This window comes from Nyctereutes procyonoides, unplaced genomic scaffold (assembly GCF_905146905.1).
Source record: "Nyctereutes procyonoides isolate TBG_1078 unplaced genomic scaffold, NYPRO_anot_genome, whole genome shotgun sequence".
NCBI lineage: Eukaryota > Metazoa > Chordata > Mammalia > Carnivora > Canidae > Nyctereutes > Nyctereutes procyonoides.
Window position 1 is genome coordinate 24,448,509 of NW_026575036.1, and position 27,958 is coordinate 24,476,466.

The 27,958-nt window shown below is 37.5% G+C and overlaps 1 protein-coding gene across 6 annotated transcripts in view; it reads right to left on the reverse strand.

The window, feature by feature from the left end:
- Positions 1 to 27,958, reverse strand: part of SLC38A4 (solute carrier family 38 member 4) — a 69,055-nt gene that overhangs the window by 12,007 nt on the left and 29,090 nt on the right. For 4 of the 6 annotated variants that reach the window (XM_055318639.1, XM_055318638.1, XM_055318635.1 and 1 more), the window contains exons 2-12: positions 16,896 to 17,103; positions 12,960 to 13,050; positions 12,340 to 12,455; positions 9,494 to 9,567; positions 8,911 to 9,003; positions 5,073 to 5,154; positions 4,725 to 4,807; positions 4,566 to 4,624; positions 3,382 to 3,657; positions 3,191 to 3,270; positions 1,517 to 1,617 (exon numbers count right to left, since the gene is read on the reverse strand). In XM_055318639.1, coding sequence (XP_055174614.1) covers positions 1,517 to 1,617; positions 3,191 to 3,270; positions 3,382 to 3,657; positions 4,566 to 4,624; positions 4,725 to 4,807; positions 5,073 to 5,154; positions 8,911 to 9,003; positions 9,494 to 9,567; positions 12,340 to 12,455; positions 12,960 to 13,050; positions 16,896 to 17,017 — 1,177 coding nt within the window. In that variant the 5' untranslated portion in view covers positions 17,018 to 17,103. Of the gene's footprint in view, positions 1 to 960; positions 1,236 to 1,516; positions 1,618 to 3,190; positions 3,271 to 3,381; positions 3,658 to 4,565; positions 4,625 to 4,724; positions 4,808 to 5,072; positions 5,155 to 8,910; positions 9,004 to 9,493; positions 9,568 to 12,339; positions 12,456 to 12,959; positions 13,051 to 16,895; positions 17,104 to 27,851; positions 27,946 to 27,958 lie in introns of those variants that run through there. The other 2 variants (XR_008663564.1, XM_055318636.1) reach the window with 2 other exon arrangements.

A 27,958-nucleotide genomic window follows, 5' to 3' on the forward strand; every position in this document is an offset into this window, starting at 1 on the left:
TGAACCTCGTACGGAAACCTTAGGACAAATGAACTCCTAACATTTTTTCAAGTTCAACAATTATGACTCTATCATGACGCTGATACACGTACTTCTGGGGATATTTTTAAAAAGAGTTTTTATTTATTCATTTGAGAGAGAAAGACAAAGGGAGCAAAAGCAGGGGGAGAGGGAGAGGGAGAAGCAGACTCCCTGCTGAGCTGGTAGCCCAATGTGGGGCTTAATTCTAAGACCTGGATCATGACCTGAGCCAAAGGCAAACCCTTAACCATCTGAGCCACCCAAATGCCTCTTTTGGGGATTTTTTTCAAGCTTTTGTTTGACTTATGAAACCTATTAGAGTCAGCATAAGTAACATGCAAAGATGAATTAGCATGATTTTTTACAGGGTCTCCCAATGACTATTGATCTAAGATTAAGATGCCACCCACCTAGAAATCTTATTCATTCAGAATTCCAGACACAGATGACATGGAGATGCTTATAGAATCAGATGTAGTTTGATTTTTTTTCTTTTTACTCCCCTCCAGAGCAGACAAAGGGGGATAAAAATACCTTCACTGGTACTGATCTGACTTTTATTAATTCACAATCCAACAAAGTTAATGCCCAATCTAAAGTGAATGTTGGTTAATAGCCAAGTATTAGCCAAACAGAGAAAAACCCAGGTAAATGGTGACTCCTCCCCAGTCTTTTCCTCCACAATTTGTCATGCAATCAATTAAATTTACTGCATCAGGGGGAAAAAAAAAACTAAACTAAAAAGTTAGAGAGCTTTATATGAAATATCTGTCTATGTTGCTAACATCAATTAGCAGCAACAGGTCAATGTTAGAGTCCCTGAAATATATCTATAGGGCCATGCTTCATGAAAGGCGGTAGCAATCCTATTTTTTTGTGTGTCCATTAAGATGTCACAGAGAAATTGTTTTAGGTATAATCTAATGTGTCCATAGTCACCTTCCTTTGTTTTTGCTAGTACATTCCCAGATTGAAAGGCATTCTGCATTGTCTTCTTTTCCAGGAAACCATTCACTGTCAGAATAGAATGGGATAAGCCAGAAAATTCGCCTAGTGCTCCAAGCCCCCAGATTCCACTGGACTGGTCAACAAAAGCAGGTTCCAACTCCAAGACTTTGTACTTTTCCTACCACTTGCTTGGTAGCTAGTTATTCTATCAAGAGTTTCACAGTACACGATTGGACTCATTGTCATTGCTTCTAGCTTGAGATGGCCTAGGGAGTCAAGTGAAAGAAATATAATCTATCCTTTAGGGAAAATAATAGGCTGATTTTTATAAATATGCGTGAATTCACAAATTGTTGTAACTTGTTAGCCAGTCTAGTTTAGGTTCCATTTCCATAGATCACAGTGACAAGACTAAAATAGCATGTTAATTGATTATATTATAGATCATGCTGCTTATAGAGGGCAATTAAAAGAATTATACCTACTTGGGTTAATGATCAGTCCTACTAGGATTTGCACAAAGAAAATGACTGACAGAGTGACCTACCATAGAAGGTTAGGTAACCAAAGAGGGCAGCAAGCAGGTACATGATGAGCATCCCCGTGATGGAAATATTTGACACTGTTTGCATCTTCCTCCGGGACCGACTGAAAAGAAAACACCAAGCTTTATGTCTTTTTTTTTTTAACTTGTGAAAGTATCACTTTTTATAATTCAATTTTAAAAAAATAGTGAAAGAATGTAAGCCTGTGTTGCTATTATAAACCCACATTTCTGGTACAGAAACATAGTTTATTTAGATTTGTATGAGAGAGCTGTGGAGGATTTGTTTCCATTTTTCCTTTTTTTTTTTTTTTTGATGTATTTATTTGAGAGAGAGAGAAAGAACACATGCTGAGAAAGGAGCAGAGGGAGTGGGCAAGAGAGAATCTCAAGCAGACTCCCGTGCTGAGTGTAGAGCCTGATGCAGGGGTCAATCTCATGACCCTGAGATCATGACCTGAGCTAAAATCAAGAGTTGGATGCTTAACCAACTAAGGCACTCAGGCACCCCATTTCCATATTTCTTAAACACTACTCCTTTAGTCTTAGAGACAACCATTTTCCTAGAAGACTAGTTTATTTTGTGTTCATAAATATACTTGTCTACTGAGTATTCAAGAATGTAATTAAGATAAAGATCAAACTGACTCCCACTGTAGAAAGCTTTCATATTTCATAGTTAGATGGGTTTACTGAGGATACAAACCTACTAGAATCAGCAAAACATAGCTTTCATGAGTCCAGACTACCAGGAAGCCTGGACAGCTTCTGGAAACCATTCTGGAGGGCACCCAGATGCTTAAAGTCAATTATCAGGCCCCAGAAATGGCTGCTATCACTTCTTGATCTTTGGCTAAAACCAAGCATAGAGTAACTGCTACATTGTGATTTTCCAAGTAAACCAAAGACATCAAAATAATTGAAAGTATTCCAAAAATTTCTTATAAGGTAAATCAGAATTTATGAAACAAGTTATCACTATTTATGGATAATAAAGAGTGGGGTCATTGATTTCTGGGCTAAATAAATTGGGAATTATTATAGGACACCCTTCTCTAAACGTAAAGGGAAAAACTGTGGTAATGGGCTCAGGCGTACTTCATACCTAAGTATATGTCAACAGCCTCAAAGGGAAAAGACTTAATGAATCATAGAATTTCAGCTAAAAGAAACAAGATTGTCTAGCCAGTGTTTCCATTGTACAGATAAGACAATGAAGGCCAGATTTTGGCACATCCCGTGGTGAATGTCTTCTAGACAAGGTTAGGGACTGACCACAAGTGACATCAATGGCTTAGCAAGGCCACCTTAACCATAATTTTTGGTCTTCATGGGTGTGGTCATTTCCTGTTGAGGTGACATCATTCCCAGCGAAATTCAAATTCAAATTCCTCATGCCAGCCAAAATTCTTCTAGCCATTGGCTCTTCCTCCTCCTGCCCGAAACCCCTCTTGTGGACCATTAGGTGGAGAACTAGGAGTGAAGGAAGCAGATAAGGTAGTGCAGTGAAGGGGGTGACTCACACTTTTTGGTTAAAGTACATTACTGATGAGTGATATGTACCACAAACGTCCAGTGAAGAGAAAAACCATTAACCGTGCTTCTGTATAAAGCACCTTTGAACACATGAGCATATTTGCAAAACAAATTAAAATGCTAAGATGATGGTTGCCTTACTCTTTAAGTTCACTGTAGATGGGTAGGACCTCGGGGTGGCACACAAAAGCAAATGCTAGGATAGGGATTGCGTAGGCCGTCTGAAAAACAAAGGTAGCAACACCTGTGTAGCATTCTGACACAGATGACAATCCCAAACCATCTCAACTTATAAAATAAAGATTCAGCTATATATTAGGCTCATCACTCACCCGGGAGTTGAATACAAAGTATTTGGGTTGGCACTTGTCATCACTGTGGGCTTCATACTCTACTCCACTGCCATGAAGAGAGCCCTTGGCCTGGTTCTCATCTAGCCCTGCAGGATTCTGGTGGGTGTAATCCATCATGAAGTTCACACCACTACTCTCAGAGTTGTTAGGTAACATTACCATGTGCACTGGAAGGGTATTGTTGAATGTCAGATTTCCAACATTGTGATCCAGAACGGGCAGAGGGCAGGGTATTTGGAATTTCTTGTAAATCACCTAGGCCCAGTCATTAAAAAAAAAAAAAAGAAAGAAAGAAAGAAAGAAAGAAAGAAAGAAAGAAAGAAAGAACCATCAGCCTTTTAAAGAAAACAGTGAAACAAAAATCCATATATGTGATTTATGTGTTAGAGGTGAGGGGCCTCTGCTGAGGATTCCTTTAGACTAAGGGAAAATGGAGCCTCCCTCTAGCTTCTGCTCTAAGGAAAGACTTGGAACGGTGGTTGCTCCTGAGAGTCAACAGAGCAGTATTTTGCATGAACCCATCCTAAGCATCGTTCATATTCTTCTGAGAAAGATGATCATTTCCTTACATGTCATATCTTTTAGTTCTTCAAACTAATATAATGTGGGTTATCAAAAATTCTCCTCTCTTCTTTTGCCTTTTTGGGGAAATGCTGTATACATTTTGGCATCCATGATATTACAAAAAAGAAAACTCCCTTTTGGTAGAGAGTGGGGGCTGTGGGGAGAAGGATTTCTCTTTTAATTCCACTGGGGTCACTCTCTTTTCATGGGTGGAATGTGCAGGAGAAAATGGCAGATTGATGTAGATATGGATAATTCTATAGCCTACTCATTTCTCTTCTGGGACTCTTCACTTCCTCCTCCACCTTTCTAAATGTTAAGTCGTTGTGACATTACTGCTTGAAGGATTCCTTTTGTCCAAATATACATCCAGTGTGCTCAGAACATGCTATTAGCTATGGCCTTGACATTCTAACTCAACTATTTTTAAACTCATGACTGTCCTTTCCTCATTCCAAATTAGAATATAAGAAAATGGCTTGTGATGCAAGAAATATTTCATGCTAGTGAAGTACTTGAATAAAAATGAGGACACTAATTCAGGGACTAAGTGTCTCATGCTCACCAACCTACAGGGATCGTGTCAATAAATCACTTACCACACTGACAAAAAACACCATGCAGGTAAGAGAAAATCCACTGGTATAACCAAGGTAACCTAAAAGTTAGCAGAGAAATTCTGGAAGGTGAATACGGTATCTACAATTAGCTTACCTTTTAGAATATGAGATTAAAATAAAAATTAAAAATGACTTTACCTAAATTTTTAAGGAGAGAAAGTGGAAGAATGATTCCAAGAGACACAAATATGACGAGGTAGTTGCCATTGAGGTACCATTCTCTGAAAGAGAAAGAGTGGCAAGGATATTAGGGTGCGCCTGGGTGGCTTGGTCGGTTAAGTGTAAGACATTTGATTCATGATCTCAGGGTTGTGAGACCAAGCCCTGCTTTGGGCTCCGCAGTGGGTGTGGAACCTGCTTAAGATTCTCTCCCTTTCCCTCTGCCGTGCACCCCCCACCCCTCACTCTCAAAAAAAAAAAAATCAGGATCGGAAAAGACCAAGTAGAACGAGTTAACAGATGTTACAGAGGGGACATAAGACATACCCAGTATTTTCTTCAAGTCCCATGAATGCTCTGATTACTTCAGGTAGTTCATATTTAATGATAAAGAGGTAGCTCGACATTGCTAAAATGGAAAACGTGATAGCTTAGTGGTGTAAATAGCACTAAAGTCACAGGCAAGTTGTGAGAAGTCCCGGCATTTGGGACATTCAGTCTTCTGGTAAGATGAGCATCTAATCCCCCAAACGGAAAGAAAAGCCACCAGTGTATTTTGTACTGCTTCCAAGTTCTTTTCAAAAATAGATATTTGGCCCTCTTGCACATGGACCTCTGCTAACAGTATCAATGCTGATTCTGTTTTTAATCCAGCTCTGAGGTTTTCAGTGAAGTTGCTCTTTCAAAGTTTCCCCCTAATTAGTTATAAGTCATCATGGCCTGTACTGAGCGCCTGTTTTAGGATCCATCACTTGGGCAGGGGGCTGGCAACAAAAGGCTTGGGCCAGAGGAGAGAGGCCGGAACTGCAGGCTGGTGCCCTGTAGACTGTGTGCCACTCTGGCTTCCCCAGGAGGGCGCTAGTCTAGTCCTCTGTGTTTACCCTCCCTGAGGGGCATGCAAAGCCTCAGAGCACTGATCATCTAAACTGGAGGCTGAGTGGGTTGATAAAAGAATGTGAGAGATGCCATCTTCTCCCACCTTGGTCAGTGAATTTGTTTTCTCTATATCCCAGTCTCCCTTTGACCAAATAAGAAATTATACAACAAGGCAAAAGTTCTTGAGCATCTACATAAGTGATAGATGTGTGATCATGTACTCTTCTGAAAATCTGCTGATATAATGTATAAAACCCTCTCCCTGGGAAAATGAGTATGTACGCATATTCATAACATATAATGAATGTTGCCTGAAGTTGTAGGGATTTATGCAACACCTCTTTCCCCAAGTCTATCCATGCTGTGAAGTATAATGCAAATTTGACCCATGGTCCAGTGAGTTAAAAATAAAATTCATTTTATTGATTTAAATTAAAAATACAACTGACAAGTTTTGCATTGCAATGTTTAAGTGCGTGCTATATGCGTCTAGTGAATTTTTGCTCATAGGCATGGAAAGCAGCTAAGTTGCAAATTGTACTATTAATAGTTTCGAAGTATTTCTTTAACCTCCAACAATAGTAATAAGAGTGATGACAATTCCCTAGATTGTTTAGTCGTGCAGACTAGTCCATTTGATCAGCTGAAAAGCCACGTAAAAACAGCAAGATGTAGGTTATTTTCATTCCACAGCTGAGGATATAAAGATTTGAAAGCTTACATGACATGTCCAAGATCTCACAGATTGAAAACAACAGACCACATCCAAAATATAAGGCCAGTGTTTCCTCTCTATTGTGAAGTGAAATGATTTTTACAATACCTGATGTGTCTTCTGTAAATATTATTTGGTTAATCTTTACAAAGACCTTGGCTAAAGCTAAATCTTACAGAGCGCAAACAGAGGAGATATTTCTGATTAACTGGCTCAGTGAGGTACCATTCAATTTTAGAGCTATTAATTGCTGACTTTCAGTGATGTCACCACTGTTAATGTGTTTGGTCTTCGAAAATTTAGAATGATCCGGGCCTGTCTGGGTAATGTCAACATTATTCTGCTAATGTTGAAACATCTGTGGTAAATGTTAATTTTTCAGGGGATTGAGAAAATTAAACGTTCTAAATGTGGAGTTGCTAAATACAGAAATACAAGTGATTTCTCTCAGGCTAATATAGCTACTAATCACATAGAATAACCAAAGTGAGAACATTTTTAGGAATGGTATATGAAATTTTGTTTTATTCCCTTAAAGCCATATTTCCTTCATGTGTGTGCATCTTGATTGAGAGACCATATTATAGTTCACTCCATTTTTTAGAAGCATAATGGAAGCTGCACTTTGAGCAACAGACGGTGCTGTTGCCCTTCAGCTCATTGGGTCTAGGGCTAACTCTGTGCATGTCCAGTTATTTCAGGTACCCAAACAAATAAATTAGATCAGCTATGAGGTGATCCTATTAAATGCCTGACATTTTTAAGTCTTGAAAAGACTGAAGATGAACCAAATGTAAAGCAGTCTATTTGATGGGGGATGGAGACCTTATAAGCTTGTGGACCCAAACCAGTAAAATGTATGAAGCAATCCTGGTATTACTGTCAAATTCTACGTGGGCCTATAGTCTTAATATATACAAACGTGGAAATAAATTAATAAAATCCAGGCATATCTTAATGATTTGTATTTATCTGCTTACCAACCATTTGCAGGAACGGGTATGGTTGGATAAGGTTATTAAAAGAATTGCCGCATTCCAGCAATCCTAGATAGCTCCAGTGATTTTATTTAAGAAGGGTTACCTCTTTGCAAGATCTCTGTATAAATTTATTTATTGCAGCAATTGTTAGTAATAGTGAAAAACTGGAAACAATCCAACATCAATAGGGATTCAGTAAACCCATTATGGTACATTTGTACAACGGAAAATCCAAAAAGCTATTTAAAAGAATAATATGCAAATTCATTCAAGGCATATTGTCAAAAAAAAAAAAAGGAAGCTGCAAATCGGTATTATAAAATGATCCAATTTTATCAGTAACAATATACTTATTAAATTTTGCATAGAGGAAAACCTTGGAGTAGTTATTTCTAATGGTGACTTACATAAACATTTCTTTATAATATATGTATTTATGTAATGCTTTAGGTTTTCACAATTAGCATATATTTGCCTTATAATTATCAAAATGTCCATTTAAAAAATAATCAGTACGGCTCTAGAGACATTGAATCCGAGAACTGGGGTGGAAAGGATGTACTGAACCCTTATTATGTGCCATATGTTATCTGATTTCATCTTTACAATGACCTTGTGAAATGGAATATTTCATTTTCAATAGATGGAAAAAATAGGCTCAGAGGAGTTAAGTCACAGACAGTGACAGAAACACTCAAATTTAGGTGCATCAGATTCCAAAAGTCTATTCTCTACTCAAGGGTTTGAAAAAACATTTTTTAATTTAAATTCAATTAGCCAACATATGGTACATTACACCCACAATTTCTGGCCGAAGAAACTGGATGCTGCTCGTTCACTGAGAGAAGAAAGAAGAGAAGAGTAGAATGACAGGTTTGGGGACTGGAGAGGAGGAGATGAAGTAAGCACCCCTCTGTGATGATAGATTCCAGGCCAGGCAAGAGGACATAGGCAGTAGGACACAGAAATTGTGGGTGTGGATGCCTTCTGAGGGTCAAAGACTCCATTAGGACCAGTGAAGCTGATGGGGAAACATATCACCTGAAACACTATTAAACATGTGAATTTATAGGTTCTATTCTGAAAATTATATTTAGTAGGAATCCTAAGAATTTATAGAAACAAGGAATTTGTGGTTTTATTATCAGACTTCTGGTGCCTACCTAGCTTCTTAGGAGATACTCCAGTGGGCTGACTCTTTATAGGCTGTCTCAAGGATCCCCCATATTTGGCTCTGCCTTTCACATACTTTATTTTCAGGTTTATGAAATAAACTCAGTCATACATATGAAACATCAACTGTTCTGTCAATGACAGGAATAAGCACTAACGCCTTAATTTTTTTACATTTAAATTAAAGCCATAGTAGCATTTGAAATCAAGAAAGCTTTTATTCTATATTTTACTTAGTATTTTCTTAGATATTGTTATTTTCAAAGAAGGACAGCAAATCTACTTAAGAATCCTTATTTTTAAAATTTCTGAATACAAACCAGCTGTTTTTCTGCATGTAAAGTGCTTGTTCGTAAGAGTTTTCTGATTTATTGAGCATTTTTTAGAAAGTTTAAGTAGTAGTAAAACTATATGCCCTTACCTCCAATGTTCTGCATCGTAATGGAAACAAAAGCTCCGATTTTCCCGGGCCATCCAAATGCCTTTTCCCCTAGTTTTTCATAAATTAAAGACCCTATAATAAAAAATAAAAAACAAAAAAACCAAATAAACAAAACAAAACAAAAAAAGCTTTAAAAAGATTGTTTTAATGACTAAAATATTTCTATAATTGTACACTGGAGTCTCAAATATGTACATAAACACCACATAGGAATCATAAACCCCAAAGATGCAATCTCAAAAGCCAATACAAAATATGTTAAATGTTCTCCAGACAAGAAGCAATGGCTTCATTCATCTTCGCTCTGCACAGCAAGTCAGAACTGTTATTTCTGTCATCCATCAAGACTCCTATTTCCTATTTGGCTTGAATCTGAGCCAGTTGCCTTTCACTTCTCTTAGATACCCAAATTACTAAAAACATTGAGAGGCCATGTCATTGGGGTCAGAAGAAAATGAAATGTGAAATTGACTAAAATCCTCCTCTAGTTATAGACCTATAGACTGAACGATCCTTCAACAAGAATCAAGATAGAACATTTTGGATTTAGGGTGTAGCATACCTCCTTCCTTGGCGGTCTTTAATAAAAGGTGAACTGAGTAGAGTGATAATATTGCTACAGCAAGCAGCATGATTCTGGGAAGGGAATAGAGAGTAGAAAATAAATTTCTATAATAAATAAGGCATATTCATGTTAGATGTCATAATAAATTATTGCATTGGTCCTTTCAATCATTAACTTTCTAAAAGTATGTGGATTTTTGGGAAGCTGAGAAATTCTTTTCTGAACCCCCCACACACCCTTTACTGTCACAGAACTGGAATTTGCTATATTTTATGTGCTGAAACATACCACCGGAAGTTCTTAACATTCCTTTTTTTTTTTTTTTAATGTTACCCACTAGTAGAATCTGGTCCATAACTTAGATGTTAAATGTATAGCAAAATTAGCAAGTAGTATATCTACTTATTCAGCATATGGCTATATGTCCATCATATTTATGTGCTATTCTCAGCAACATTTATAATCGCAAGGCTATTTGACAGCTTGGCTAAGCCTTAAGGTAAAATCTAGAAATAGAGAAGCCAAAGCATGAAGAGTCTAAACTGTATTACTACTGATCCTGCACATTAAATGACAAAATACTTTGTGAGCCAGAGGGTCAGGTAGTTGCCTGTATGCTAGAGAGAAGAGAGAAGGGAAGTGTAGGGTACAGTAAAATGACTTTTTTGGTATGTGTTCAGAAAGAATCATTTCTGGCATGTCCTCAGGCATGTACAGATTCTTTATGTATATGTAGTGATCGGTGTTTCTCCAAACAAAAGAATTGGAAAGCAAAATTAAGAGTGTAGATAAAAGCATCTCTATAATGAATAAAGGAACAATACTAAACTTTATTTGAAATCTAAAAAAAAAACCCAAAACAAAAAACACTTATTCTTTATTTTACACCATCAGAACACATTAAACATTTTCCTCACAATTGATCTAATTCTTTGGTAATACCTGATGAAATCAATGTTGCAAATGTACATTTGGGCCACAAGTTCTTGTGCTATTTGTGCTCTTGTTTTCTACAAAATACATTTATCAAAACTAACTAATGACTTACTCATATATGTTTCCATACACCTCATGAACTTACCTGTTTTTAAAGATGTAATTCAGATTACATAATTTTGTTTCCTGGAAAAATAATGAGCCTCCCCTGTATTCTAACCACATACTTGCTTTGGGCTAAATACTAAAAGTAAAACCAATGAAATCCTGTGTCATTCACTGTGAATTAAGGGAAATGGCCGAATTCAGTCTTGCTCCTTGGATACACAGAGCACGCCCTGTGATGTCTAACAATTTAATTGCTCTGGACGGTTTAATCCCTTAAATGTTTAGGCCTGAAATGAGGCCCCCGGTTTTAAAAGTGGAATATTCTCCTCCCATGAAAATGATCTTGTGGCCCTAGGATGGGGGTAAGAGCCTCTCACTTCTATTCATCAGTGATCGATGGTATTACCCTAATTGTAATGGTTTGTATAATTAATAAGGAGAAGACAGTCTGTCTTAGTGCATATTACAAAAGTACATGACTGTGTGTATGAATATATCTCTAAGGCATTAAGAATCAAAGAATGAAAAAACGACCTTATTTCAAACATGACGTAAAAAAGTGGTTGATACAAAAATCCGTTCTGCTAAAAAATATTATACCTACAACAGATCAGAGCACTAACATGATATAAATATTTATAGTCCTGCCTGATTCTTATCCCTCAAATAGCTGTGTGATTATCTAATCATAAATGATGTTCAAAACATAAATAGCATATATTTATAACATAAGCATTGCATTCTTAGACAGTTATTTAATGCACTAGCATTGCATTAGGGATGGCAATCTGCATTCACACTGATGCCTGACTAATATTAGACTGTATTCCTGTGAAGAATTCCACTACTGCCAACTGTGTCTTGGAAAATACCAGGCTGTACATAATGCACACAAACATCTGTGGCTGTCCGTCACAGACGATGACATCTACCCTGCAGGTCAGCTATGGGATGCTGCTGCCCTTAGGCAACATTTGACCAAGTACCTAGGTTTAGGAATAAACATTGGCCACTCTGCAAATATTTCTGTGCCAAGCACTATACTAGGTCTTGGGGATACAGACATACAGTGAGTCAAAACAGACATGGGCTCAGTCCTCTGGAGATTACAGTCTAGCATGGGAGATGCATACTAACCAAACTGGACAACTACCCTAAAATATTAGAATTGTGGGGAGTGTCTAATGAGGTGTTTGTGCCAGTCATGGAGGTCAGTGAAGGCATAACTTGGGTGATGACAAGCTGTGCTATGAGGAGTTAACTAACTAGATGAAGAAGAAAGGAAAAAGAATTCTAGGACCATGTGTAAAGGCCCTGTGATGAGCAGGGAATAAGGCACCTTCTGTGATGGAGAGAAGGCCAGTGTGCCCATTGTATCAAGCATCTAGGGGGCGTAGTGGATGGGGCCCAAGATGGAACCAGAGCACACAGGACTCTGTATGCTTGACTTGGGATGGGATCCTTTTCCTCACAGTGTGATACAGTTGGATCTGCTTCTGGGAAAGATCCTTTTACGGTGAATCACCCTGTAAAATGATTTCTGTGAACTGGTAGGGCTGCTCCAGTACTTTGGGTGGTTGACCACATATACTTTCTGTCATTTGGTGGGGACAGTTGGTTGAACAAGCACCAGGATTAGTCTACTGATTAGTCCTCGGATTGCTGTCTATAAGCTAGAGAATATGCCAATACTTTCTCAGATCATTCTTGTTCACAAAGATCAAACTTGAGATTGCTAATAGAGATGGTTAATTGAAGGAACACCAGGTGTGCATGGGCGTTGAAGCAGATATGCTTACATAAAAAGTATGATCCCCGTGTTGGCCATGGCGTAGGACAGGCCCAAGATTCCACTGCCCATGATGGCATTACTCAGGTTGAATGAAGACATTCCAAAGGAGGTGGTTCCAGGGTGCTTAAAGAAGAAAAAAGGGCACATTTTAAGCAAATATTTGCCAAAGGATGAACCTTTTCCAAATTATTCTTATTCTGCTATTATCTTTACTGGAGGAGGTTACAGCTCAAAATCAAATAATAAGATAAAATCACAACGAATAAAAGCTGTTAGTTCACTAAAAGTATATAATTTTCAAAGGAATGCTAGGTTTCAGCAAGGGGTCTCAGGAAAAAAAAATAGAAAAGACAGGTTGAATAACGTAAAGAAGGGAAAGCATGTCTGATTGCAGATTACATTTGGGTTAGAATGATTTCTCCAAAAAACAAATGAATTTCATAAATGATTTATGTAGCCATATGGCGAACAGGAAAAACAAGTCCTTATTCCAGTAAGGGCCTGAATAAACAGAGAATGTGCTGATCAAGGCTTGGAAAATTTCAGTCACATTGTTTTCCCACAGAGACTAGGTAGATCAAGCACCCTCAAGTCCTGTTTACTACCCGAAAGCAGAGATTCACTTACATGTTCATCATCATAATCTGCCAGCTTCTTTTCCCCTAAAAATCCATTTGTCAGGAATTTCTGACTTTCAGCATCTTCATTAGTAAATTGACTGGATGCACATACAAAAAAGAAAATAAAGCAAAAACATTGAAGTAAATGCTCTGAATTATATTTATGTTTCAGGTGATCCACGTAACTGAATCAAGGAGGAAAATCAAGGCATTTGAAACTTTTTTTTTCCTTTCTTCTCTTCCTTCACACCAGTGCTCCTTCCAGACCAACAATTGAGCTCCATTTATGAATATCCTTTGGGAAGGAGAGAAAAAGTTGTGAAGGAAGAAAACATTTTTTAAGCCACATCCCTTCTTTCCCTCATGAACTATGCAAAAATGAGAATAATTACAGCTAATTTTGTTTTCATCTTGAGCCCTCCAAAAGAAAAGGTACAAAGTGGCGATTGAGGTTTCTCAATACTACTGCACCATGATCAGATGATTGTATTAATCAATAAATACTAAGTGCCTAGGCTTGTGATCCTCATCTCATTTGATGCTCGAATATCCCAAGGAGAGGAACGTTCGTGCCCCTACTCTAAAGACGAGGTGACCCTGGCTCAGAAGAACGAAGTAGCATGCCCAAGTCTAGGGTCTTCCATGGCACTGTGCAGTCCCAGGCAAGACCCCATAGCTCATGTTTTCTTCTTTTCTTGACACTACTTGCTTAATCTCATATCCCTTGCTGGAATGTAGTTCAATGGCACCTCTGTGTTGTGTTTGGTTGTTTTTGTGAGTGTGTAGATTTTAACTACTCTGAAAATATACTTGGGTTGTTTAGATAATGAGAAACTAAGAAAAAGATTAAAGAAACCTATGAATTGGTAGAGGAGCTGGGAAGGAAACAGGACATTACACCGTCACTATCTGCAAACATTGTGATTGTCGCCTACTTGGGCAGAGGCTGGAACTGCACAGCGTCATGGGTCCTGTGGTTATAAGCCAGGGGTTTTGAGGATATGGATCTAGTAGAACCACATTTCTAAAATGCTTGACTAGTAATTATAGGAGATCTGTACAAATTATCCTTTATAACAGCAGCTAATCCTGAAAATATCTTGTGAGAAAGAGGGATAACAAGGTTACTTTGGGAGAGTACAGAACAATTTTTAAAGTGTAGGTAGAACCAGCAGACAAAATTACTAGGCTTTATTTGCTTTTCTAGAATGTTCACTGTGTACAAGTTAGGAACATTTCCTGGCATTGCCTCTTCCTCCTAGGAAGCATAATGCCCTCTGATGCCTTCTTCCATTCCTGTACTAACCCCTATCACCCTCTGCTCCTTTTTGTGCTTTATTTTAATGGTCTGTAGTTAATATATTTGCTGTGTGGAGACTAGTACATAATGTTCATAGTTGGAAATAGACAAAGTAAGATGAAATGGAGCCTAAAACAGGCCTAAGGACTATAAAACAAAAGTGTCATCTGGATTTTAAACTCTGGAAGGCCAACAGTCTATTTTTTTTAATCTCAATCAATAAATTAGAATCCTTTAGTCCATGAGTAGTTTTTAAAATTTAAAATGTGAAAGTAAATAGATTCTCTCTCGAGGCATTCACATGTTTTTATTTTGGCATGAGATGAATTCTACAACATGAGAAGACTGGATAAAATGTATGAGACATGTTTTGAATGTCTTAAATGTTTTGATACCAAACCCAGCATGTATTGAAAATATAAGTATAATGATTCCAAATAAGTGAATTATGTTCAATTTCCTAGAAATTTACACTTAAGGCATCAATCCAAACCAAACATAAGCAAAACTCATCTTTTAAAAGTGATTATAAGATTGCAAAAAGATGACCTGTGTTTGAGTCAGGAGTTAAAAGCTCAATCACTGTAAGCCTTCCAGAACACATTGTAAGAATCTTAACAAAAGCATTCCTATCTTTCTGTTGCGGCTTTAAGAGGACCAAGTTGAATGACCCTGTAGGACTGTTCTCGAGATGGCGTCCCCTTCAGCCTGGCTACCTCTGCAGGAGTTCATATCTGTGTGCAGCCTTCTCGGAAACAAGAGCCCTCAGAGTTGGTCATTTTACCCCAGTAACAAAGTGGAGGTAAAAGAACCAGAGTTTACTGGGTATCAGCTCTCTTTCAGGCATTCGTGTAATCCTCAGAAAAGTAGGTGCTAGTTTGTCATTCCACATTTTTCACCGAGGCTCACAGAAGATAAGTAAATTCTCCAAACTCAGGCAACCACTCTGTAGATTCCAAAGCCCTGTGTTCTGCCCCACTGTGCCCTCTCGAGAGTTGCTCAACCTAGAAAATACCACAATCTACATCTCCATTGTCTCTCTAGTCCAACAGCACGGAAGTCAACTGCACTGGCTCCGTGGAGGAAGAATAGTGCTCCTCCTGATGATCTTTCCTGGATGATATGAAATGAAATGAGATGTCCTTGTCTGAGGGTAATATTCTCTACTTCAGGTCTAGCTTTAGTAAAAAAATTCCATCTCAGTGTCTTATGTGTTCTATGTTTTATGCCACCCTCTGTGTTCTATGCCATTTCGTGAGAAATTAATTTACTTTATCAAATGACTATGTGCACCTACTATGTTCCAGGCAGTGTGATATGTGCTGGGGCCACAGATGCCATTGCCCTGTTGGTAGTGGAATAAAGATCGAGAGAGGCCACACAAAGAAGGAAATGGTCATTTCTACTCAAGGGAAGGCTTCATGGGAGTTCTGATTTTGATCCGTGTTTTGGAGGATGAATGGTATCAATAGAGAAAGGGGAAGGTGGGTGGGTGACACAAGAAGAGGGCATTCTAGGCAGATGGAGCTGAATGAGTGAAGGTATAGGGAGCTGGGAGTGGCTCAACAAGGCTTTCCTACAAAAAGGGAGCAGAGCAAGAGATGGACAGGAGAGCCAGGTCAGGGACAGATCATGAAGGGCCTTATATGCCAAACAATGTATAGCCCCATTTTTGTCTTAACAGCTAATGGGGTACCACCTTTTACCAAAGGAGAATCCGAGTCACTTTGCAATTGTAAATGATTACTTTTTCAGCTAGTTGGAGGAGAGCAAAATGTAAGATAGGGAGACCAAGGACAGGAAGGGCTGTTTTAATAGATAGGTGACAGATGATATGTTCCTAAAGAAAGATGGCAGTAGAATGGGTACAGAGAAGAGGGTGGATTTTTAACATTAAAGAGGTAGAACCAACTAGATATAATTGAACACTGGATGTGTGGTTGGGGGAAGGGATGATTCAAGATTGACAGTCAGGGTCTTTTCACTGACTTGCTTCAGGATAGTGGTGACTTCCACCATGGTGGCAATTACTGGAGGAGGAGTAGATTTTGAAGAGAAATATCAGAGTTCAATATTAGACACCACAAGTTTGACTTTATAAATAAGGCAATTCAGACACATGAGTCACCCTGTAAAGATGTGTAGTTGACAGTTGGATATAGTGCTCTGAAATGAAGTTGAGAAGTCTAACAGGCTGAAGATGTGGCACACGTTCAGTGAGTGAAACCCTGATAGTTGTGAATGAGCTTGGTCACCGGTCACTTTTAGTGACCAAAGAATCCCTACAGAATTCTGGAGATGCAGCAACATTTACAGGGCAGTCAAAGGAAGAGGGGTCGGAGGGAATATAGTCCAAAAGGTAAAAGAAATGATTAGCTAATATAACTTAAAATGTTCTATATTAATGGGGACAAGAACATTGTAACCTCAATTCTAAATTAGTCACACACAATCTAAATCAGACTGACATATAGTAATGATATAATAATGAACTTTAGGATCAGAGAGTTGATGTGTGAGCATCGATGCCATTGTTATCTAGCAAGTAAGTAATGAATCCAATTCTTCCTGACAAAACCCTTGTTTTACACATCCATAAACCTGACATTTTTCCATGGAACCTGGTCATTTTTAATCCCATACCTGCTCATTGCTGCCTTTTCTAAGTTTCCCATCCCGGTATAGCTATCTTGAGCACTTTCTCCACTGACACTCTCCTCCTCATCAGGTTCGATGTTGACATTTCTCAGCTCCATAGGATCCATCTGAGCTGCCAGGGCCTCTTGTCCACACACAAGCTCCTTCAGCTTCAGGTTCTTTGACGTCAGGGTGATGTTCAGAACACTCTTTTCTGGAAGCAGAATATGAAATAAATCATAATTTTCTTTAAATTAGATAAATGAATATGAATCACATACTTTGCATATGGTCTCTATAGAAACATGGAAAGAAAGTAAGCTCCTGAAAATGTCCTATAAAAATTTATGTCTGGCATGTTTCCTTTACCCAATACAAAAATGAAAAATCAAAGAGAAGGAAAGTCACTAACAAATTGCTGAATCAGCAGATATTTATAAAGTGCCTATGTATATGAACATGGCAGGTGCTTTGCTAGGCACTGTGGAAAGAAAAAGAAAGAAAAAGACCTAGCAGTGATTTGCAAAAAGGTTTCCTATTTGTAAGCAAATTGCCTGATTTTAAAAGAAGGGAAGATGAAAGTAAAACTGTTGACAAAGATCTGGCAAAGCAGAATCGAACAGTATCTCTACTAGCAGTAACAATTACTGCTTGAATTTGCTAATTGGGTATGAAAGATTTCACATCACCAGAATACCTGATAACATGCAACACAGGGGAGGATCTTGCTAGGGGAACTGCTTTCCAGGCACTTGGATCATGAAACCAAAGTTAAGAATATAATAAAAGGTAGTCCAGGTTTATCTTTGAACCAGCATCTGTCACCATCCATATAAAATTAAAATGCATTTTAACAACAAAGAGGCTCAACTTTTAGGCTCTGTTAGGCCTTTAATTCATTGGATCCCAATACAAGTTAACTTTTCTTTCTTTTTTTTTTTTTTTTTAACTCATTTTCCTCAGCTGTAACATGGAAAGGGGTGGACTGACATTGTGTTTAAAAAAAAAAAAAAGCTATGACTCCATCATGGGTGGGTTGATACAATTTCTTCTCAAATTTTACTATCACAATCAGTTAATTCTTGTTGAAGTGTTATAGTAGGAGAAATACTATCACTCTTGGAAGGTGTGGTTCTGGAATATGCACTACCCATTTGGTAAGAAAATCCTGAGCACAGAAACGGACATGAAAATTGCTCTAGAAATGAAATCCACAAATCCTCTGGCAAATCTAAAACAACCACATGGGAATGCCTACACAATCCGGTGCCGTGACAGCAAATCTGCAGAAGGCAACTCACACTTGATGAGGTCACAGCCCCAAATTACAAAAGCCACAAACACACATGGAAACTCAGGGTGTCAGTAAGCGTAAGAAATAAGATGCATACCTGAGTAACAGGAACCAAAGCAAACTACTAGTGACTTTAAAACTATATAATAAAAACTAATAGGAAATTTGATATAAGAAATAACATCCATAAAATAAGAAGAGTGTAAAAGAAGATCGGGCTGGTTTGAAAAAGAGTCAAAAAAGGAATTCTAAATACTAAAAAAAAAGTAGTTATTGAAATAAAGAGTACTCAGCTGAAGGGAGAGTCATGAAACTGAAAGATCCATGGAAATCACTCAAATTATATCACAAATAGGTAAAGAAAGACAAATATGAAGTTAAGAGATGTGGGAATGGGGAGAGCAAGAATAAGAAGCTTAGCATACTCTACTAGGCCTCCTAATATGAAGAAAGTACGAGGCCAGGGAGAAGCAAAATAGAAAAAAATAATGGCAGAGAATTGTCCAGAACCAAAAAAAGATAGTAGCTCTCAGGATTTAAAAAAAAAAAAAGCACATACTACTCCATTAATACGAGGAATAAATTCATTGATACGAGGTACTATACATATAACATCAAAGATAAAGAGAAAAATTATAAAAGCCAACAGAGAGGATAGAAAATAAGCATATGGTTAAAGAAAAAAATAAAAACTTATATTAAATGAGTAACATTTCTCTTACCATCACACAGACCAGTTTCACCTAAGAGCAGGAACTATCAATTACTGTTTCTATTTGTAGTTCTTTATTTAAAGTTAGTTTTTCTTTCTTTCCTTTTTTTTTTGTTTTTGTTTTTTAAAGATTTATTTATTTATTCATGAGAGACACACAGAGAGAGGCAGAGATATAGGCAGAGGGAGAAGCAGGCTCCTCGCAGGGAGCCCGATGTGGGACTCGATCCTGGATCCTAAGATCAAGTCCTAAGCCAAAGGCAGACGTTCAACCACCGAACCACCTGGGCATCCCTAAAGTTAGTTTTTCTAAATTTAAACTATTCACTAAAACCTCTCTGATGGTTTATCAATTCTAAATCTGTATGTATAACAGATGAGGACATTAGCATACGTCCTAACTGTCCTTCTCACAGCTCCTAATCGTTTTAGTTAATGAAATACTACAATGTTAACATGCATGATACTTTCATACTATTCTGTAAAACAATGACATCTCTCATAATTTTCTATCAATTGTTTTTGAACGCTTAAAGACAACTATCAACATTTACAATGTTACGATTGTGTAAATGATATGCTCCAAAAGTCACGTGGTATATTTGACTACTAATAAATGATAGAGAAGTCCTCTGTTAGGAAAACTTTGCAAGTGAATTTTCCGTATTTTTACTTTCTAAATGGCTTTCTCCTCCACCCTCTGGGTCTCACTCAGCTGCCAATGTCTTCTGAACATCATTGCATCTACTTTCCTTCAATTCATTTTGCATTGTGCTGGAATCCACCTTGAATGACTCCTTTTATAAAATGTATCCATGTTTGTAAACAGAATTTCTGAGATATTTCATGTTGGGAAAAAAAAAAAAACAACTTTGCCCTCAAACTTTGTTTGAAAAAGTATTGAGTAGAGTAGAAAAACATAGTCTACTTTGTTTTTTGTTTTTATTTAAATTCCAGAGTGTTAACATACAGTAAAATACTAGCTTCAGGTGTACAGTATAGTGATTCAGCGCTTACGTGCATTAGCTGGTGCTCATCATGACAAGCCCTCCTTCATTGCCATCACCTGTTTCCCCCAGTCCCCCTTCCACCTTCCCTTTGGAAACCACCAGTTTGTTCTCTATCATTAAGAGTCTGTTTCTTGTTTTGCTTCTTTCTCTTTTTTCCCCCTTTGCTCATTTGTTTTGTTTCTTAAATTCCACACATGAGTGAAATGACATGATATATGTCTTTCTCTAACTGGCGTATTTCATTTAGCAGAATATATTATCTAGTTTTATCCATGTTGTTGCAAATGGCACAATTTTATTTATTTATTTATTTATTTATTTATTTATTTATTTATTACCCAGAGAGAGAGAGAGAGGGAGAGAGAGAGAGAGGCAGAGACACGGGCAGAGGGAGAAGCAGGCTCCCTGTGGGGAACCTGATGTGGGACTCAATCCCAAGACTCCAGGATCATGCCCTGAGCTGAAGGCAGCTGCCCAACCACTGAGCCACCTGGGCATCCCGATTTCATTTTTTTTATGGCTGAGTCATATTCCATGTATAGCATGGTTTACTTTTAAGCTAGATCTATTTTATTTTTCAATGTGTCCACTAATTGCTTTTCACTATCATGTTTTTAATTTGTAATAACTTGGTCTTCATCTTCCTCTTTTTTCATCTTAACCTTTCTATTTTACAGATGCAATATTTTCTCAACTCTTCCCAAGGACATTGACTAGAAGTTTTCAAAAGCTCCTTTTGTTCTGTAAATTAGTTTTTTTTTTTTTCTGGAGTTAATTCTGTTTGTTCATCTTGGTGCTTCTCATGCTTCCTGGTTTTCCTTAAGTTCTTAGGGATCCTAGGTTTTCTGTTCATCTTTATGAATGAAGAGTATGTTGGTTAACTTAGGTAGTACTTGGGGATTCTCTTAAATCTTGCAGGCCCACTTCATTAATGGGTTGCTCCCTTGTAGGTTCTGTAAGTGGCTTCTCTGCAGAGAAGAGCATCTGGAGCATCCTGGAGAACCCAACTCCCAGATGGCAGCTGGCACTTTCAGAGAGGTTTCTATAGGAGCAAAATGCTGTCACGGATTTTCCTCTTGGGTGGAGCTTCCATTCCTGCTTGTAATCCCTCTTTGTCTGCTGTGGAGGCCCTAATGTCTTTTGTAAAGTTCTTTCTTTACAGACTAAGTCACAGCCTTATCCTATGAGCAAAGGTGGCAGCCCAAACAGACTGAAATGTCCAAATAAATAAAATATTTTTTTTAAAAGTACTATTTTGTTTAATGCTTCATTGCTTGAATTCCTCAACACTAGGTCCCAATCCCCCATTTTTCCCATCTACTCCCAAGACTTCATATCACAAGTTCCATCTTTGGCCCAGGCTTCTCTGAGCCTCAGCTGCATATGTCCAGTGTCCTAACTGATGTATATGCTTGCATATCTTAAATTCAACATGTCCAAAATCCAACTTGTAACAGTTTCTTCTTCTTCCAATGTTTCCTATCCAAACAATATTGTTACCATCTGAGAAGCATGAGTCTTCTATTATAATATTTCTTTTCTTACCCCCACATCCAGTCCTTTACAAAGTCAGGTTGAATTTTATGAGTAATCAAAGTATATTCTCGTTAATCTACTACCTTCCATTTCTGCCACCAGAACTCTTGTCCAAGCTACCATCATTTTTCTTGCCCTGTCAACTGTTGCCTCCTGTCCCCCACAATTCACTCTTCACACAACAGCCAGAATGTTCCTTTTTAAATTTTATTTTATTTTTCAGAATGATCCTTTGAAAACAAAATTTAGATCATATTTATTTGCTTAGACACTTTCATGTCTTTCCCTTGTTTTTAGGAGAAAGTCTAAGTTCTCAACATGTCCATGCAGTTCTGCATGGTTCACCCTCTTTTCTGGTCTCCTCTCCACTCTACCTCAATGTTCTAGCTATATTAGCTCTCTTATAATTTCAGGAACTCTCCAGGTTCTACTGCCTCAGGCCATTTTCACACCTGAGCCATGGTGCCTGGAATGCTCTGCATTCCATGCTTTAGTTTATTAACCCCTCTAGAGGGTTACAGGAATATACATGGCAGTAGGCCTGGGGGCTTCAGTTAAATACCATTTCACTTCATACTTATTCAAAGGAGCCTCACTGATCTCATTCCTATTAAGGCATGCTAACCTGGTATTGAAAAATATAGCCAATATGGTGGCGCTCACTACGTACCTGCCAGATACTGTTACAGAGCTTCACATCTATTAACTCATTTAATCCTCGCAACAGTCCTCTGAGATAAGTACTATTTTGGTTCTATTCCCATTTTACAGATGAAGTCATGGAGGCACAGAGAGGTAAATTGGCCTCTCTGCTATGCCACCTCTGTTCTGCTGTCTCCACCACAGAGAACTAAAGCCTACAAGGAACAGAAACTCTGGCTCTGGTGATAAATATAACTGGGTATAACTCTGACTTTTTTGTCTTACCATATGTAAAATGAGGGTAATACCATTTACTACAAGGCAGCATTCAAGGATTTAAATTATATATTTTTAAAAAACATTTCATTTATTTGCAAGAGAGAGAGAGAGAGAGAGAGAGAGCACACAAGTGGGGTGGGGAAGTAGGGGCAGAGGAAGAAAGAGAAGAACAAGCAGATTCTCCACGGAGCATAAAGCCCAATGTGGGGTTCGAGCCCTGGACCCTGAGATCATGACCTGAGCCACAGTCAGATGCTTACCTGACTGAGCCACCCCAGCTCCCATAAATGATATTATGCATTTCATAGTTTGGTATGTAGTAGTAAATTTAAATTCCTCTTCTTTTTAAAATTTTTATTTATTTATTTTTAAAGATTTTATTTATTTACTTGAGAGAGCAAGAGAGCATAGAGAGGTTAGGGAAGGGCAGAGGGAGAGGGAGAAGGAGAAGCAGACTCCCTGCTGAGTGCAGAGCCCAAGTAGGGGCTTGATCCCAAGACTCTGGGATCATGGCCTGAGCCAAAGGCAGACACTTAACAGACTGAGCCACCCAGACACCCCCCCCTTTCTTTTAATAATTAGAATTTAATTGCTGTCTTTATCTGCATGCAAGCTATATAGTATTTTATATGCATATCTACAACTTTTATAAAAGAGGACTTTACAATTCTCAAAACTCACAAAAAAATGTAAGCAAGGTGGGTACACTTCTCAAATAAGGAAATTGGGACCTAATCTTATGCTGTTTAAGCCAGATATAAAACATTACATTCTCTTTGGAAGATGACATGATATAGCCCATGAAGTATTAAACAGTGGTTTAAGATTTCAGCCCCAAATCCTAATGTTGGCCCTGGCCAAGGGGCATCTTCGTGTAAAAGTTGGAACACATTTCATAGCTTATATCTTTAGCTCTGAAGATTCCATTATTGACCTATTTTAAGGAAACAATAGCCATAAGCAAAATTTAAGAGGAATTAGAATATTATGAGAAACTAGATATTCTGTACCATTTGTCTATAGCACAAAGTACATACATACCTTGAGACATTCAGACCGTATCATAACTATTAAAATTTATTAGCACGATTATACTTCAGTGTGGGAATATTTTATAGATGGTATTTATTCATTCAACAAATACTGAAAATGAAATATGAGGCAGAAACTATAAAATATGAAGCATGACTAAGACAATCCCATGGGGCACCTGGGTGGCTCAGTCAGTTCAGCAACTGACTCTTGGTTTTGGTTCAGGTCATGATCTCAGGATTATCAGATCAAGGCCCACATCAGCCTTGGCGCTCAGCATGAAGTTTCCTTGAGATTCTCTCTCTCTGTCCCTCTGCCCCTCCCCGCACTCGCACTCTCTCTCTCTGAATAAATAAATAAATAAATAAATAAATAAATAAATAAATAAATAAATAAAATCTTTTTAAAAAGACAAAAAGATAGAATCCCTGCACCCAATGAACTGTTTGGTAGAGAAAAACAGATTTTGAATGAACTATTCTATTATAACATAATTTACCTTTTTTTCTCTAAGCAGCTACTTAATGAAAAATTGATGAATCCTTGCATGGGTAGGCTAGAAAAGAATGATGTTGGCATACACTTTGATTGAAAAATATAATAATATATTACATGTAATATATATGATATATTAAATGTAACATTATAATAGAATTAAATGTTCATAGGCAGAGATTCTTCTACGGCTATCCATCACCTTCATTAACCGAATTCCTCGTGGGAGGAATCTGGCTATAGGTATCGACACCTCTCACTCTCCATCCTGAATCTCCCTACCTATGTCCAGTCTATCACCAAGTCCAATCAATCCTTTCAACATTTAAAAATGGGCCACCGGGATGGCTTAGCGGTTGAGTGTCTGCCTTTGGCTCAGGGCGTGTTCCCAGTCCCAGAATCGAGTCCCACGTCCGGCTTCCTGTGAGGAGCCTGCTTCTCCCTCTGCCTACATCTCTGCCTCTCTCTTGTGTCTCTCATGCATAGGTAAATAAAATCTTTAAAAAAAACCCAACAACTCATTCACTTCTGTCTCCATGACCAATAACTCCAAATGACTATCTGCTGAAGGCCCTAAAATGATTTTTTTTCATCACTTTTTAGAATAAAGTCAAATTTCCTAATATGCTTTCAGGGTCCACATACTTTAACCCACACACACCTTTTTAGGTCCATATTGAACCACACCTCCCCTTTCTCACTGGATAAACTAGGCTTTTTAAAATTTCTCATTGCCACTTTGGGACCCATTAACATACTGTTCTCTCTGCCTGGAATGTTCTTCTCCACATTCTTTTTTTAAAAAAGAATTTTATTGTATTTTTAAAATCTTCTCCATATTCTTAAACCTAGGTGTCTCCCAAGGTAAAAGGAACCCGAAAATCTTTAAATGCCAGGGGGCCAGCTACCACCATCATATAAACTCGATCCTCCGTTATATGCTCTCGTACCATGTTCTCCTCTCCTTCATATGTTTATCACACGTTGTACTTAGGTTTTCAGTTGTGTAATTATTTGATAAATGACCATCTCTTCCACTAGGTAGAGAGCTTCACGAAGGTGGGAAGAGTGCTGGATTTGTAAACGTTACATGATTCCCAGCACGTGGCACAGCGCCTGGTGTGGTAGTCTACTATGACCATTGCCACTCTACATGCTCCCCTTCATAGATACAAGTATGCATTCTTGTTATACCATTATAGGTTAGTATTTCAGAGTGAAATGGAAATATTTCCCTCTGGCCGCCAGGAGGAAGAACAGCTTTGTTCCACAAAGATTGTCCAAAATTATTCTAAAAGAAAAAGCAAATTTGGTTTGACAGAACTTTGTATAGTCTAGCTTTTCTCTTCGATGAAGTGAAGTTTCTTTGCGATATGAAGAGGCCTTCAATGCACTGGTCATCTGCACTGTTGCTTCGATTCACTTATGCATGAAGATAAATCAGAACTTGAAACAAAGGTATTTAGAATACTATCACTGTTAGAAGGCTTTGTTTCTTCATATTCGTTAAGAGCTATCTAAATGTCCTCATTTATATCCAAATTCTAGTTCTTAAACATGATGTCTTATTCTTTGAAGACGTACCCAAGAAATGTAGGATAGGAGATTCTCAGAAAAGAAAAGCAGACTTCTCCTGTCTTACTTAGGTGGTTCAACTCCAAAGAAAAACCTCAAATCTGGAAAGCAAAACTGTCCTTGAGTCAAGAGGCAAAAGTTATGACCTTCCCTAGTGACTGCAAACATTTATTTTACTGATAAGTGAATGTGAAAAGGAAGCTGACATTGGCAGAGCACTTCCCACTATCCTAGTCTGTCTTTCTTTCATGCCAACCTATTTCTGACGAATCTACTCTGAAATCTGGGCTCAGATAGTAGATCTCCTCCCATGTCATTTACCTTTTGGTTGAGTAAGTGGGAAGTAGCTGGTCATACAACTTCTAAAAGCCAAATGATCTTTGCATCCCAGGAACTGACTTAAATCCACATCCCAATTGTGCCTTAGGTAAACGAACACAGCTTTAACGACGAAGTCAATCTTATATCACCTTTATATTAAATTCTTTTAAACAATTTCCCCAACGGTGCCATTCTAGTTGCACACAGAGAGTCAGATGGTTTGTTAGTCTGTGGCACGATTTTTCCACAGAAATTAGCTTCTGTAAAAACGTTCAGTATCATTCAGCCTGAGGTACATCTTAGAAAAGATACTGCCAATGACAGCAAAACTGTATTTACCTGACCACGTCTTATTGCTGGTGCTAATATTCTAGAATTTCCGTTCCTTTCCTCCATTCAGATATAGTTTAGAAATAATATCTAGGGAGAACTAGAAAAGTTAAAAGAAATAACCCTATATTGAGGTCTTTTCCTTTTGCTAAGAATATTAAATGCTTGCTCATATGAGTTACAGCAGCCATATGATGAGGTATAAAGGTTAAATCTGAATATGTTAAAATGTCATTTTGTTTATATTTTACATACAAAATATAAATATAAACAAAAAATAAATGTAAATATAAAATATAAGCAAAATAACATTTCTAGCTCTGTTCTTAGAAGGCAACCTAGATTCTCTAGTCATCTTAAATTCACACATAAATTTCAGGTCCTATTTTCCCAAGCAGTAGTTTCCAGAAATGTAGAAAGATATGTACCACGTATGATATTATCATAGTGAACTCTTCATGCTTCATGTATTAAAACGTGATATTTAAGAACCTAAATTGTGGATGCAGTCAATTTCTAAAATGTCTATATCCTGTATAATAGATACGGGACCACCTTCAGAGGTAATTTTTTTTAAATAAATTATTTTATTTTCTCTAAAGTAACTCATGTATTAAAAACAAGAACTTTAGTAATCCACAAAGCATCCTGTATAACGTAATTATAGAAAACTTGAGAGTTTGGTCCTCAAAACTACCTTTCTCAGTACTTCAACCTTACTGATTTAAGGATTAAAAAATAAAGACTTTCAAAAAAACCTTTAAACATCGTCTACATATAAATCTGAACAACTGGAGGATCTTGGACTCCAGAACAAATAGTAGTCTTTTCTAGAAAACACCCCTAAATATCTTTAGTATGTCAAAAATCAGACTTTCAGCCAACTATCCATGAATGCGATATATATCATCAGTTTAAATATTTTTCTTACTGAGTTAGGAAACACTCTTTGCTGTCAGCTAGGTGTTTAGTTAAAATCATCACGATATGCTCTGTAAGGTACCCAAGAGATGGCGATACTAAAATCCACTGAGAATTTTCCCCCCATCTGACTGATAAAATTTGAGGAGTACAGCTCTAATGGATTCTAGTCCTTCCAAATCTAACACTATGTTTATATTCTATTCAACTTCCCAGTTTCTTCCAGTAAATCTGCTCTAAAAATACTCCTTCATTAAAATGGACACATAAGAAGACAAGGGGACACAAGTCTTTTCTTTTTCATTTGACAATGGTGCAGCCCATACTCTTAGCTATTCATATCTGCTGCAGTAATGGGATGTTCCTCCTTTTGTTAGTTTTTGTGAGTATTTTTGTTTTCAAGATAAAGACAATCTTTAATGTTACAGCATTGAGAATGTACTTCTAAAACCTTATATTTTTCTCTAAGACAAATTGTGTCCACTCTTTACTCAGTGATTAACCAGGAGATGTCAATAACTAAATACTTGTTACCTTCCTTTTTTTTTTTTTTTTACTATGTCTCCCTTTTCTATTATCCCCTGTCCTGATTTTATACTCAAACCTAAAATTATCTGCAAAAGAAAGCTGCAGTCAAGACTTAGGTAAATAATTTCAATGTCTGACATTATACTGAATTTATTTTTTTAATGAGAAAAAAATGTAAGTAGTATTTTCAAATATTTAAATTATAATAAATAAACATTCTACACCATAAAAAGAAGAAAGGAAGCATTATTTTAACTCTACAACTATTCGTGTAAAAAGAGCTTTACCTTAATTATTTATCCAGTCCTGTGCAATCTTTCTGGAATTGTTTGGAATGGCAGACCCCTGTAACAGTGTTGACTTATATGAACCTTTGGGGACCTAGACAATGATT